The sequence below is a fragment of the Lepisosteus oculatus genome, chromosome 27 (assembly GCF_040954835.1).
Source record: "Lepisosteus oculatus isolate fLepOcu1 chromosome 27, fLepOcu1.hap2, whole genome shotgun sequence".
Classification (NCBI taxonomy): Eukaryota; Metazoa; Chordata; class Actinopteri; order Semionotiformes; family Lepisosteidae; genus Lepisosteus; species Lepisosteus oculatus.
In genome coordinates, this window is record NC_090722.1 from 4,901,082 (window position 1) to 4,915,892 (window position 14,811).

At 47.7% G+C, this 14,811-nt stretch overlaps 2 protein-coding genes across 14 annotated transcripts in view; one reads left to right on the forward strand and one right to left on the reverse strand.

Annotated features, from left to right (window-relative positions):
• Window positions 1-11,778, reverse strand: part of lingo4b (leucine rich repeat and Ig domain containing 4b) — a 64,327-nt gene extending 52,549 nt beyond the window's left edge. For 12 of the 13 annotated variants that reach the window (XR_011183871.1, XM_069185405.1, XM_069185402.1 and 9 more), the window contains exon 1: window positions 11,457-11,778. The gene's annotated coding sequence lies outside the window, so the exon portion shown is untranslated. Of the gene's footprint in view, window positions 1-1,027; window positions 1,110-11,456 lie in introns of all 13 variants that reach the window. The other variant, XM_069185399.1, reaches the window with a different exon arrangement.
• On the forward strand, window positions 198-12,356 carry LOC102694713 (cathepsin S-like). The gene is made up of 8 exons (XM_006641750.3): window positions 198-332; window positions 5,546-5,688; window positions 6,506-6,628; window positions 7,538-7,690; window positions 8,324-8,548; window positions 9,030-9,195; window positions 10,505-10,607; window positions 11,778-12,356. Exons 2-8 carry the CDS (start codon window positions 5,560-5,562, stop codon window positions 11,875-11,877), a joined length of 999 nt encoding a protein of 332 aa, XP_006641813.2. The 5' UTR covers window positions 198-332; window positions 5,546-5,559; the 3' UTR covers window positions 11,878-12,356.
• The last annotated feature ends 2,455 nt before the right edge of the window (window positions 12,357-14,811 follow it).

Sequence of the window (14,811 nt, forward strand, 5' to 3'; positions counted from 1 at the left end):
CGCGCCCGAAGCTGCCATACGTCAGTTAAAACGCATCTTTTCTTATTATCGGACCGTCCCGTGCGAAAGTCTGAGAAAGACGTCAATATGGTGCAGACGACAATAATTAAAATAAAACAATCATGCAAAAACCAGCAACAGCTGTTGCTTCGGAAGTTTGCGAAACCGAAAGAGGAAGAGAGGTCCTTAGTTCTTTATGTCATCTGACAACGGCGATAAAGCAGCAGACACAAAGGAGGAAGGTTATTCAGTGTGTCAGGAGAAGCGAGCTCTCTGCTCATTCCACCGCGCCTGAGGCCGGACAGACAGACATCCTTGGTGAACACATCCAGGTAGGATACGGGTTTGAAACTGGGTCAAAACTGCCTTCTGCTCGAGTTGGTTCCCCCTCCCCCACTGATGTGTGGGCCTGTTACTGAAAATGAGGCGATCATTGTACCGGTTTAGTAATCTCTCGAATCTCCCTGGCAGCTTTTGTTACGATTTATCGATTCAATACAATCGAAACAAGCTTCTGAACCGCAAACCTTCTGACTGTCTTTGTATTCGGCCGATTTTTGACAAGGTTTTTTAAGTAACCATGCGGTTTTGACTAATCTTTGGGAGTATTATTTACATAAGTTTAATGTACTAAAAACCAACTGGTCTTACGGGGTTTTTTTTGTAAAACGTGTTTTTAAAAACGATTTTTCCTGAATCATTGCGGTTTTAATTTTAACATTAAAACTTTGAAAATTCCCAGCCGATTTCTAACACAGCCGTTGTAAAAACGAATCGTTGCCGTTAAAAACAGTCCACTGCTTTCCTGCTTTTGAAACAAACAAAAAAAGTCAGTCTCGTCTTGCGACGGCCCTGGACTAAGTTCGTTTTTCCCCTGAGGAAGTTTTTCTTACGAAATACAGAACGCGTCATTTGAAACCGTGCGTGATCAGTCCTCAAATTTCGTTGCCAACTTGCTGTCCGGGTTGACGTTTCCACACCACGTCTCAGATCAGCTGTGCTATTCCAGATACAAGGCGCATCGCACCTGACATTTCAGACTCGCCCGTCCGCGACACGTCGCTGCGAGCGGACATCATCAATTTCAGTAGCGATGTCTTCTGGAAAACCTGGATTGCAGGAGGAAACAGAGCTAAGGTTAAGGATAGATCTCCAGGGTCTTCGACCTGTTTCCCGGAGGGCTTGGTGCCAGGCCGAGGAGTCCAATAAACAATTAACTTAATTTCTTTTCCGAGGTTTTATACGGGGGGGGTTAGTTTAGTCACTCTCTTCACAATTATTCAAGAGCTCAATAGGTTTGGGGGGGGGGGTCTCTAGGACAGGGGTGAGGAAGCCCCGTTTTAGCCCGTCAGTGCAGGACACTGGCTGCCCCTTTCTGGACTGCATCTGCAACATCAGTTTTGCAATGTGATCACAACTGTATGAAATATATTAGATGAAGCTCCAGGTGGAAAGCTGCGTCAGCGCACACTTTGGCTGTAATGGAATCGTAACCATCATCATCCTCACACTTATATAGTGCTTTTCTGGACACTCCACTCAAAGTGCTTTACCGGTAAGGGGGTCTCCCCATTAATTAGGGGTTAATTCCACTCTCACACCTGAAGAAGGATGAACAGTTGGAACTTCTCATTTCTCCTTTCTGCTTCTCAGCGTGAAACTGACCTCTGCTTGTCCCGTGTCTGGATTCTTCATGAGGCCTTAGTGCTGCGTTTTACAGCTCGATCTGTAGTCACACACAGGGGCCAGGGTGCAGTGAGCTGTCCAGCTCTCCTACAGTTTGTACTCTCAGTGGCCGAAATCTTAGGACCCACCAGCCCTACAGACGGGGGTTCGTAATCATGGCGAGACGGATTTCCATCACTGTCCCTGGCCTGAACGTTCCAGCAGATCTCCATCCAGGGGAATGGGTGGGATTCTGTTGGGATTTCCAAGACTTGTAGGGATGAGTGCCTCAAATACTGTAGGGTTTACTCCAGAATGACCAGGTCAGAGGTCACAGCTTGGTGATGAGGGACCCGAGCAAGCAGGAAGTGTAAAAGTAACAGGAGGAGGGGGAAACATATTAGTGCTGCACCAGAGCTCATTTATGAGCTTCGCTCTCACGACAGAGGAGAAGAGTTTGTTTGCTGTCTGCACGATGTCTCTGCCGTGACTGGCGTTTCCAATAACTGAAATGTCCTTAGCTCTGCTCCTCAAGATTCTCAATGATGCAATCGTCGCTGTCTGGAAACAGCTGAGCCTGGCAACCAATCGACCACCTCAGGGGCCTAGAAAACAATCACGCGACGCTCTTCGATCTGAAGGTGCAGTCTGCGAGGCCGCTGCAGGCTTTTTGCGGCTTGGGATTGCGCAACGCCTGAGGTTTCGCAAGCATCTTCTCCGAGATCTCGTGTTAAGTCAGCTGATTCATCGTGGGTGTCAGGTGCTGGTTTTTGTTATAGCCAAGATGTTTATTTAATTGGACCCTTGATTGAATTCATGAGTTGCCCAATTAAAACCTTTGCAATTTGTCTTTTTTTTGCTCGAAAGTGGGACAATTGAAGTTAAGGCCCTCAAACATGTTAAGTTTTCAAATGAATCCCAGTACTGGGACTATTTGTCCATTTCCCACACCCAGGCCCTGGGGAACAAATATGTTCTAATCCAGCTTGTTTTTTTGTGATGTTGGATTTCCTGTTATTTAAAGTTTAAAATTCAATTAGAGGGGGGAAGATTATCAATGCGACACAACCTCTGCTTTTTGATCAAGGGGTTTCCAGACTGGTGTAACACTTTAATGTGCCCCTCCCACCCCAATCCCTCTGCTGCTTTTGTGTCCTGGTTCCACTTTGGAGAGAACCTCCAGTTGAGGAGCAGTTTGGCAAAGGAGCACCACGACTGCACACGTAAGCCAGTAGTCAGAAAAGTATCTGAGCACAACCACAGGCAGTGAAGGGAGAGTGCTGGCGTTCCGCTGGGTTTTATTTCTGCACCAGAAACGTCCGATAAGCAGCAGTGATTCTCACATGAGCGATTTCAACATTAGCAAACTGCTGAGTCTGGGTTTAGGTTCACCACAGTAGGGCTGGTGTCAAAGGAAGACAAACTGTAAGCTGTGGTGATTCTAGTGTATGACTAGGGGGGGTTCTCTAGAGGAGGGGATAAGTCACACTGAGGTTTCAACACGTATGTTGTGGTGGGGAGGTGAAGCAATAGGGGGTCTGTCCTGGCTCTTACCGATTCCTTTTCATGAGTTCTGGTGTAAGTGGTTATTCTGTGCAATCTTTCAGCTATTTGTGCAACATATGCCAGGGACTTGTGCAATATGTTTCTAATGTGCAATACAACCCAACTTTTGCACTGCAATTTCCCTCACAGGATCAATAAAGTATCTATTTTCACTGTGCAAGGGAGGTAGATCCCCTCAGCAGATTTTTGACTCTCCAGGACGGGTTCTGCTCTTATATTTGGGGGGTTGGGGGTTATATTTGGGGTGTGGGATCGACAGGAGGTCTGGGGATCCCAGCTATTTCTTTATCATATATAGTACCCCCTGCCCATTGTGGAACTGTTATGACAAGACTAGGCCCTCTGGAAGAGACCCCAGCTTCAGAGACAAAGAGATGCGTACACACACACCTCCACCTCTTAAACTGCCAAGACCAGCTATAATGGATGTCAGGCTCATCCATGAAGGAACTTGAAATCCACAACCTCCCAGCAGCTAAAAATGAGGCACAAGGTCCAGTGAGCACGTTTATTGTAGTGCAGGTTTTGCTCCCGTCCGGTTGCCATTTTTATTTTCACACTTTTTTTGTTGTTTAGCTCAACATCCTCATTTCTCAAGCTTAGTGGGAAACAACCAGAATAAACTTTTTCAGGGAAAATCTCAAAGCTCTGTACGTCTAAACCAAAAATGTCAAAAACATTACCCATTCTTGAGAGATGGCTCTGTAGAGTCTCTCTTCTATAAAGTGTTTTTGGCTTTTAATTTACGACGACTTTCCTGTTGTTTAAAGGCAATTAGCAGCCATTGCATTTGTACTATACCCCAATTTAAGAAATTTGGTATCACTATTAACCATAATTCTATGTTAATTACTGGAGCTGTGATTATTCTTTACTTTATACTTCTGTGTTCTGTTAATAAAAACAGTTGGAATGTCTTGTTGAAACAACTGGCAAAAATCCATGTGAAACCAGAGGTTTTTTTATCCCCTGGGGAACTGCAGGACTGGCATAAGAGTTAGTTGGGCAGTTGAATTAGGGATCACTGGGGCAGAGCGATTTTGAACTGCCATAGTATATTTCAGCGATCAGAACCGTGTGGATGTAGTTAGGAGAAATCGATCAGGAAACATTGAATGTCTCTTGTATGTCGTTATGCTGCCAGGGTACGCCCATTCTGTCGAAAAGCTTGACAGGCCAGTTTGGCCTGGAGTCGGTTCTTTCCCAAAATATCACGCGCTGCTTTGGTAACTTCTCGGAAATGATCAACTTTGCGGCTGATATCTTTTTGAGCCACACGCGAAGTACCAGCACTGCAGAGCCCTGTGCAAACTGCATCAAAGGCTCGGGCAAAGAAATAAAATCTCATTTCGACTCCAACCAGGATCCCCCCCACAATCCTGTCCCCCCTAAAACCCTGCCAGCGTCGATTTGACTCAATGAAAGACCTTCATCTATTATTTTAAGGGAAATATCCTCATTCTGCAGAATGTCTTTGGCTGATTTAATCCCAGACGTCATTATTGGCTTGCTAACAGGATGGTTGCTCAGCTCAGGCAGTCTCAGCCTTTCCTTCCCTGGTGCTGGTGGGCCTGTTCTCATCTGGGAGCTCTCCATTATGAAGGGCAGGGTAGGAGACTGTCCATTCAGGGGCAGCAGACACCATCAAAGTTCACTGAGCCTCCAAATGCTCCTAACTAATGGAGATCCTCAGGGTCCCCTGTAACTGGAGTGGGGTGCTACCTGCACCGGGATTATGGGATAGAGGAACGGGGCACGATCAATGAAATCAGAGGAGACCTGTCTCAAATTTACACTCTGTTGTATACCACACAAAAAGAGAATTGCTAGATGCCTAGTTTCTGGAATTTGAACCGAGTCTGCGGCCTTTTCAAAACTGAGGGATAATACAATAATAATAAAACAGCAGATAAAGAGTTAACACGGAAACGGACTAGGTGCGGACTAGGTGATGCAGCAAAACACCGTGAAACTTGATCCCATAAGAACCTGTAGCTCAGCCAATAGGATTACACCCTTCCTTTGAATAACCAATCACATTGGCCGAATCATCTGTTGCCGGGAGGACAGCTGCTGTCAAACAGGCCAGGGTCAGTGGACTGCCAACACTTCAAATCTTGCCAAATGAGGCCAGACCTGGGAACCCAGACCGCAGATCTGGGAACACATGATATGAAACTGACAAATGCAAAACTGACTATCTGATGGAAGTGTTTTACAGAACATTAAGCCTTGCAGTAAATGGCTGTTGAGCAAAAAATAAAAATAACCGCGCTGATGTGTATTTCTGTATCATTTGCCCCCCTGTGCAAAGTGGGTGTCCCCAGAATGCTGTGGTGGAGCCTGTTGGTCATGGTGCTGTGCAGGGAGGCCGCGGCCTACCCTCACACTGACCCCAACCTGGACATGCACTGGGAGCTCTGGAAGAAGACCCACTCCAAGAGCTACAGAACGCAGGTGAGGCCGAAACCTGTCCACCCCCCCAGCACGTCCTCCTTCCCCTTCATCGCTCTGAGCTAGCGGTCCGCAGGAAGGCCACCTGTGTCACTGCAGGACCTTCTGTCCAGTTAGCAGTTCATTATTTCATCACCTCTTATTGATTAATCGATAAGTCAATTAATGGTGAACGGTACAATTCTTCCTCTGTACACCATGTTCAGCAAAACACCGGCCGCGACATTAAATGTGTCTGCTGTCGATAAGACGAGGGGCCTGCAGACACAAAGAACTCTTGTTTCAAGAATCCCAAAGAATTGTTTTTGTGTAGGCCAATCGCAACTACCTGCTTTTAGAAAACTCTGATATAGCTCAGGCACGTAGCCATCTTATATTTTCAAGTAGAAGTTTGCTTCACCAACAGAAATAAAATCTGATTGAGGTGTTTCTTTTTGAAGCGTAAGCTCTTTGGGTTCCTCATCAAGTAAGTGTATAAAAGGTCAGCTGTACCTTTTCTCGTGAGACCCATCCCCCTAATTGTAGGGGAGGGTGCTTCTCTTCGGCCGAATCTAGAAATAAACTCCTCTTCTGCTCGACAAAAAGGGCTCCACTGGCCTGTGGCCTGTGATGTATGCAGGGCTTCCACAGGGGATCTCTTCCTAATAAGGCCTTTCACGTGACCTCAGAGCCAGCGAGCATCTACCTGTGACCTGGCTTGATGGACTCGAGTCGTTTTTAGTTCACACTTGGCGATAGACTTCTTGCTGCATGAGCGTGAAAGACCGACCGCCAGCTGGGCACCTGGGCTCACCTGGGCTCTTCCTCTGTCCCCGGGCAGGTGGCCGAGGCGGAGAAGAGAGCCGTCTGGGAGAAGAACCTCCGGCTGATCTCCCTGCACAACCTGGAGGCGTCCCTGGGCATGCACTCGTACGAGCTGGGCATGAACCACCTGGGTGATATGGTAGGTGCCTATGCGTACCAGATACCTACAGGCAGGCGAGGGGCAGGGGCCCGTTTCAGATTGCAGTTATACGGAGAAGCAGCTTCTGCCATGCGGGGGGCAGCACCGGTGGTCTGAAAGAGGCTCAGGCTTTAGAGGGAATTCGCCCTCCCCAGTTACGAACTGGAAACTGTGCCAATTCAGGCCAGGGGAAGCCATTAAAGAGCTCAGGGAGAACGAAAGCAAGGCGGCTCTGTGGCTCTCTTCTTCGCTGAACAGGAACTGCGCTGTACAGGAAAGCAGCCGCCCAGAAACAACACGAAAGCGTGCAGCGAGTCAGCTGTGCAGGGTGATTCCAGGGGCTCGGTCAAGGAAATAGCAACTCGGAAAGTCCCCACTCAGAGCTGGCAAGCTGGCAGGCAAAGCTACAGTTTGTAATGCTTTACTTACCCACAACAAGGGGAGGGTGGGGGGATCCAAAAAGCTTCCACTCTAACAGGGAAGGTGTGTCTTTGGATCCAATATTTTCACGCACAGGTCCCACTCGCACATATCCACACCTGATGGTCCAAACAGTCAGGATGTGTGCTACACATACTGGGAGTTAGGATGAGAAATAACAGTGCCTCTCTAAGCAAGACCCAAAACATTACAAGGAGAGCACTCTCTTCACTCTCAAAATAATGGAAGTGTCCATTTTTCCCCATAGTCCCCATGTGGTGTTTGAGTCTTCTCCCTTTTGGGATGGGTGTTTTAGCACTATCCTGGTGCCCACTTTAACACCCTATTTTCTGCTATTGGACGAGGCTGGCTCAATATTATTGAAGTATATTGGAAATAATCGTGCTGCCCCCCAGCACAGTAGCATTATGAGACATCCTTGGACTACCTGCCAGCTCTACCCTTCCTCTCGCTCTTCCTCCAACGCAGACCACCGAAGAGGTGCTGGCCACCCTGGCGGGCACGCGGGTGCCCCCGGACTTCAAGAGAGGCCCGACCACCTTCGTGAGATCTTCCGGCTCCCCCCTGCCCGACTCCATCGACTGGAGGGACAAGGGCTGCGTCACCGATGTGAAGCAGCAGGTACAGGAAAGGGACTCTGCTCACCTCGGTTCTGCACCGCTGACTTCCTGTCTGGGAACGGTTTGCCCACACCGTGACAGGAAGACCTTCCACTTCAGATATGTTAAATGAAGCACTTGAAAATGAACTTGCCTGATGCATCATCCTGACAGCGATAGGCAGTAGGCATTTGCTTTTTGCTTTCCTTCCTCATGACCTCTAGGGGTCAGTAAGGAGTCCTGCTCGCTGCTAGATTTTGACTGGCAGGATCAACAGAACAGGAGCACAGAGGTTAATGTTGCTGCCTCACGGTGCTGGGGCCCTGGGTTCAATTCCCGGGATACCATCTGTGTGGAATTTATATGTGTGTGTGCCTTGAGATGGACTGGTGTCCCATCCAGGGTGTACCCTGCCTTGTGCCCTTTGCTGGCTGGGATAGAGGCTCCAGCTTCTCTGCAACCCTGAATTGGATGACATGGTTAGAGGATGGATGGATGGATCAGCAGCAGTCACGGTCAAGCACGGGTTTGAGGTGGTTCTGTCTAGTTTCATTGATGTTGCTTTTTAAACTATTGCTGAAGGAACTGAACTTGTGAAGGGCTGTTATTCTCAGAGGCGGGGGAGACTCAGGGGCCATGCGCGCTTGTGTTCCAGGGCGCGTGCGGGTCCTGCTGGGCGTTCAGCGCCGTGGGGGCCCTGGAGGGCCAGCTGAAGCTCAAGACGGGCAGCCTGGTGGCCCTCAGCCCTCAGAACCTGGTGGACTGCTCCGCCAAGTTTGGGAACAAGGGCTGCAATGGTGGCATGATGGACCGTGCCTTCGAGTACGTCATCCAGAACCAGGGCATCGACTCCGATGCCTCGTACCCCTACACCGGCCAGGTGAGCCCACTTGAACTTGTCAGGGCAGAAAAGGGGGTCACGCGGGGTTCCGTCACACGTGAGCCAGCGGACGGGTGGCCTGATGGTGTGGCAGAGAGTGCTGCTCTCAAATCAAGGTCTAAGGACACCTCTAGCCCAAGGACCCTTCTGTACGGAGTTTGCATGTTCTCTTCCGCTAGACCCTGTGCTTCCTCAATGGGGTCTGGGTTGCCGTGGCCCTCACCAAGAATAACTGTCTGAAAATGTCTACGTTTTGTTTCGTTTTTTGCCCCATGAGATGCACAAAACTAGAAAATCCCGAAACACAATCTGCAGGTAGGGAAAAAAGAGGTGTCCGTTGACATTACACGCATTATCCATTGGACTGTACTACACGGCCTCCAGCTTTCTGTGTTTTCGAACAGCAGGAAGAGTTACTTCCCCTGGAGTACGAACAGCCAGCCTGCCCTCTTATGACCTTCCCCCATTCTCTTTTCCCCAGGACAGCACCTGCAAGTACAGCGTGACCAGTCGCGCCGCCAACTGCACCAGCTACAGCTTTCTGCCCGAGGGGGACGAAGGGGCCCTCAAAGAGGCCCTGGCCACCGTGGGGCCCGTGTCCGTGGCCATCGACGCCACCCGCCCCCAGTTCCTCTTCTACCGCAGCGGTACGGCGCCTTCTGCTCACACAGGCGGCTGCTGCTCCTCTCTGGGGCGCAACGTTTCGCAAGGGACTTAAAGGGGAACTGCAGCGCTCTTTTTACATCCCGGGGTTTCGAAAGAACCGGCATTGATGGGGGCATTTCAGCGTGCCACGGGCAGTGCCATACTGCTGTCGCTGTCTGCGATTGTGAGAACGAGGCCACAGAAACATCTTGTGAAAACACCTCTTTTAATCCATTAGACATATTTTGCTCTCGATTCTGAGACCGTTTTGCAGACAAATACTACTTCTTAACCCTGCATGCAGATCACGGTGAAATATCTGCCACACGGCCTGTAGTTATTCGCTCGTGCATCACAGTACATCAGTCGTGACAGGGACTAGTGAGCAGGAAGGGCAGCGTCACGTCGCGATTCGCGCTAACTCTCGCTCTTGTCTGCGGTGAGACCAGGGGGTTGCAACAGCATGGCGACTCACAGTACTTTCCCAAAGTTCACAGTTTTGCGCTCGTTTTGGAAGTGTAAAAAGTTTTTCGATACCACCAGCGAATGCCTTCTGTTGCTGGGATTTAATAACCGCTCTGAGAAATCGAGACTGCAGTTCCCCTTCCTGGCTAATGTGTGTTTTTTACATTTTAACATACTGTAACGTGAGCGCGTTCAGGTGCAACTGCACCGAGTTCGCCCTCCTCGGGAGAACGTTCGCAAGAGAAGCGTATCCAAAAGGGAGAACAGACGGCACCACTCTGCACAAAGAGCTGCGGGGGTGTGGAACAAACAGCCCGCCCGTGCGGTTGACGCCGATAACGTGGCTTCTTTTAAAAGAAGCGTTCACAAAGGCGTCTTACCCTGCCGGGCCACAGCTCGGCGTATTCAGCTTGTCTCTTTAAATTATGAAGAGCTTAGCACGAGGGAGAAGGTTTATAAATCACTTCAGCGAGGCACATACTTCAATTCTGCGAGCACCAGCATGGGTGTAACAAAACACACACAGCACAGCAGAGGCTTGGAGATCCCCGATGTGTAGTATAAGGGGTTGGAGAGGAGAATCCCCCGTTTTTCAGGGGATCCCTGCAGATCAGAATCACACAGGCTCAAGCCAGGAGCTGTGACAGACCAAGACCCTGTCCCACCGCTGAGATCAGGGCCTACACCTCAGCCTTTTCTCCATACTAGGACCTTAAATTCCATGTGGAAGATTCAAGTGGCCCCTGTGGACGCTGCAGAACAGCGAGGAGATTTCCTGCTCCTGTAATGTTTTACTGGAACCGAGGGTCGCAGTTCTCTAACACAGATGTCGCGTTTTCCCCTCAGGCGTCTATAACGATCCCTCCTGCACTCAGAAGGTGAACCACGGCGTGCTGGCCGTGGGGTACGGCACTCTGGACGGGCAGGACTACTGGCTGGTGAAAAACAGGTACGGGGCAAGGGCGCCACCTAGCGGCCAGAATATTTCACTTTTGATTTCCTGACAGTCGATCAATCGGCTCTATAATCCCCTTAGCTGGGCGAGCGCCCTGGAGTAAACACTGTGCAAGCCAGACATTAAACGCAGGAAAACAACAAGCACAGCACACTGCCTAATATATCAGGCAAAGCTGTGTTATTGTATAGAACGTTATGAAAATCGTGCTTAAAAAACAAGACGACATTACTTTCAGACATTAGGAACAAAAAGTTATTTGAGGGTTCTTGAGCCTCAGGGAGTAAGTGTAAAGCTGTTTCGATTTAATTTGAAATGTAAAATGACGTCTCATTTTTCTCATTTTTAATTTCGCTTCATTGCTTTTAGAGCTGCCATCTAGCCCGATAACCTCAAACACTTTGAGGCGTGCAACTGCGGGAGCTGACACGGCGCTTGGGATATTTTAACACGTTTCTAGAATTTTTCGTATTTAATTTAATGTGAATCTACCCGTCATTTGCATCCTCATTGAAGATGCATAAAATTAAATATGCCTGTTGTCCTGGTGTGTTTATAACTAAAGCAAGTGGTAGGTCTTAAAAGATGATCGCTTTACATGCACTGTTTTGTCAGGTCCAATGCGGTAATTAAGCTGCAATATCAGTTTAGACGTACTAAGGCTCAATTCAATTCATCAGGACAACTTTAAAATCCCACAGAGGACCACGGGGGTTTTAAGGTTTTCCTAGTTAGACCGTGGAAAGGTCTCTATTTCAACAGGACAGTCGGACTCCTACTTGGACTTGATCAGAAGTCAGCTCTTTTACTTTATCGTAGTAATTAGATTCGGTTGTTACTCACCCGCAGGGTCGTTCCGGTCCGAAAGAGAGCAAGTGCGTCTCTGTCATTTCCGAGGTGATGAAAGTGTCCCTGTTCAATTGTGTACTCTTGACTTTCAAGAGTGGTCTTTCGTGAAAGAACTCTCCGTACAGCACCGTTTCCAAAAACTCCGCGTTGTCGCGTTTTGTTCCGCCAGTCATCTGCGCTCGACCAATACACTTTCCAAAGGTCCAGCTGCCGGATTTAGTACCTTAATCCTGACCTCCTGCCAGTTGTCTCTTCCCTTTCTTGAACATAATACGAAAGGAGGGTTTCTGTCACGTCCGTGTCTCTGTTCTGCAGCTGGGGCGCGACTTTCGGTGACCAGGGCTACATTCGGATGTCCCGCAACAAGAACGACCAGTGCGGCATCGCTCTGTACGCGTGCTACCCGATCATGTGACCCCCGGCGCCCCGGATGACAGAGCTGAGAGCTTGCGTGCTGGGCGGCGCACGACGCTGGATGACCTTGGATCTACACGGGGTTTTATTTTTTGGGAGGGTGTTTTACACTTACGGTATCCTGAGTCTGCGTTTTTTACCCCTTCTCTAACTGTATATTTTTGTACACATCACATACGATCCTGTGCCGGCTAAGTGCAGGCTGGAGTGACGGTGTTTATACATTGTTACGCGGACAATGCACGTTTCTGACCAATCTCCCTTTCGTTACTTTTCGAAACAAACGTTGTAGACTGTTTTGGTATGGTGGTTGTTTTTCTAAGACCTGCATTTAAGGTTCATATTCTTTCTGTGTTTATGCCTTTTTTCATGAAACAGAAATGAAGAAGTTAGTTTACACTGTGGGAGCTTCTCGCCCGGTTCCTGTCTAATTCTAATCAGGGTGATGCGTCTAAATAAACAGTGCAATGTGCCTTTTAAGAGCCGTGTGTTATGTGATGGAGTTCTTTGCTTTCCAGAACCTACACTGTGGGCTGAAAAGAATGATGTAATGTGACATGGAAATGTGTCATATGACAGTGCTATAGACACCCCGCACCACTACAGAACTGTGTCCTGACACACACACACTAAGGCCAATTTTCCCAGAAGCCAGTTAACCTACTTTTGCTCTATGGGAGGAAACCCACACGAATATGGGGAGAACATGCAAACTCCACACAGGGGGGCACGATGAGTCTCCAAACACAAGGGAGGATACACTCAGAGGGCATACACTGCAATGTGGAGATGCCAGTTCCTTCAGGCAGAGCGAGTTTAGATTGTGGATGAAAAGGACCCAGAGCAAACCATGCGAACTCCACACAGACAGTCATTCAAACCCAGGACCCTGCAGCTGTGAAGCAACAGCTCTACCCACTGCAACAGTCACCCAGTTTTCTACATTTTTATTCACTTCCTTCCTTCCTGCAATACCCGAGAATGGTCATTCGATAATGCTGTGAGGACGCACAGTCACACGTATGGGCAGAGTCTTCAACGACCAGGAACGGAGCATGCTGAGAGAAAGCTGTGCGGCTTTCTGCATCATAAATGTCTTAATACATGCAGTGGCATTTCTAACTCCATTATCCTTCTGTGGAAAATGTAAGGTGAGTCCACGCTGTGTCCACGAAGCATCTTCAGTGTATTTGTATCCATCTGTAATCTTCCTGCCGTACATGTAACTTAGGATACAGTGCCACCTGGTGGCCAAATAGTGTAGTGCACAGAAAAATGCTGAGCGAGAACGTGCATTTAAAAGCACAGACCTCGTCATGTGTCGATTTTGTACAGATGCCTTTTCATCAGACTTCATCCTGGGCTCACACGATGAGCTTACTGTGTGTTGTTATGGGTTTCCTAGATTTGTATTATGCTTTTATTTATTTTTTGTGTCTCACCCTGTGTTTGCTGTAACTTGAACATGCTTTACTGCACTCTAACAATGATTGTGTTTTACATTACTGTAAACTTGTGCATCAAAGGCCACAGTGAGGATGTGAAAGACATCAGTGTTTATTTATACCAAGATTCAGTTCTTGTTAAATCCAATCTAATACAGAGAAGCCAGTCATACCATGAGCACGATTGAGCTAAAATACCACACATAGCAAATGTCAGTCACACCTTTTGCAGGCCAAGAGAGGAATCAAAGCCCTTGTTATCAAATTATTTTTAAAAACAAAAAACTCAGAAATTCCAGCAGCCAGTGCACACAGCACACTGATAAAGAAACAGCAGCCAAACCTTTCTTGTGTCAACAAATTACGTTTAATTATTTCCAGTGCAACATCACACCAAACAAATTCATGTCATGAGGTATTTGAAGGATTCTTTCTTTTCGGGTACAAAATGTCTCGATTAAGGTGTAGTCATTCTTACTACCAGTATTATCATTCTTTGGTTTCTTAGCCACATTCATTAGAGTTTAAAGGAGCCAACACGCACATTCCAAAGAAGTAATAAAAAAGTTAGGAGAGACTCCCAAGCATGTTCGTTGTTGACAATAAACTGCCAGGTGAATGTTTATCGAGAGAGAAAATACTTGCAATCACATGGAAACACGCCCGCAGATGTGCACGAGCGCTCCGAGACCGGAGCACGATGGCGCCAGACTTGACATGGACACATTCCACAGAAAGCAAAGCGTGAATTCAGACGTTTTCAGGAGAGCACCGTCCCCCTGCGCGTCTCTTAAAAAACAGTGCCGTTCCGAGCGTCGTTCCCAGGATGTGCTCTGTGATATCCCTCTTCTCCTTACCCATTACACCACATAGACCAGGCTCTGCATAAGCATATACTGTACAAGGTCATGTACACAGACAACATTCAGTACCCATACTGTACACAGACATACAGTATAGATATTCTGTACGCACTCGGAAACATACACTATACCTATACTGTACTCAGACCTACAGTACACATGTACTGTACAGAGCATGTACACATATACTGTACATATTCATATAGCCATACAGTATATATACATACAGTATAGATATACTGTACACATCCATATACAATATACCTATACTGTACACAAACATACAGTATACACGTACAGTACACATATACTCACTCTACATGTTCATAGAGCAATACAATATACATATACTGTACACATTCACATACTCATACAATATTCACATACAGTATAAATGTACATGTATAAGATTATAAAGACAGACCATTCCTTGGAGACTTTGACTCCTCTGTTCTGTATCACCAACATCATTTTTCCTTGAAATCGCCCTGCGAAAGTGCTCGTTCTTCAAGATGCAGATCTCAGCATAAATAGAAACTGCGTTTCTCCTTTCCATAGACAGCTGACCGCTTATGGGAGCCCAAGGTGACATGAGAGGGGTCACCTGCAGGCCATCAGGGGCTTAGG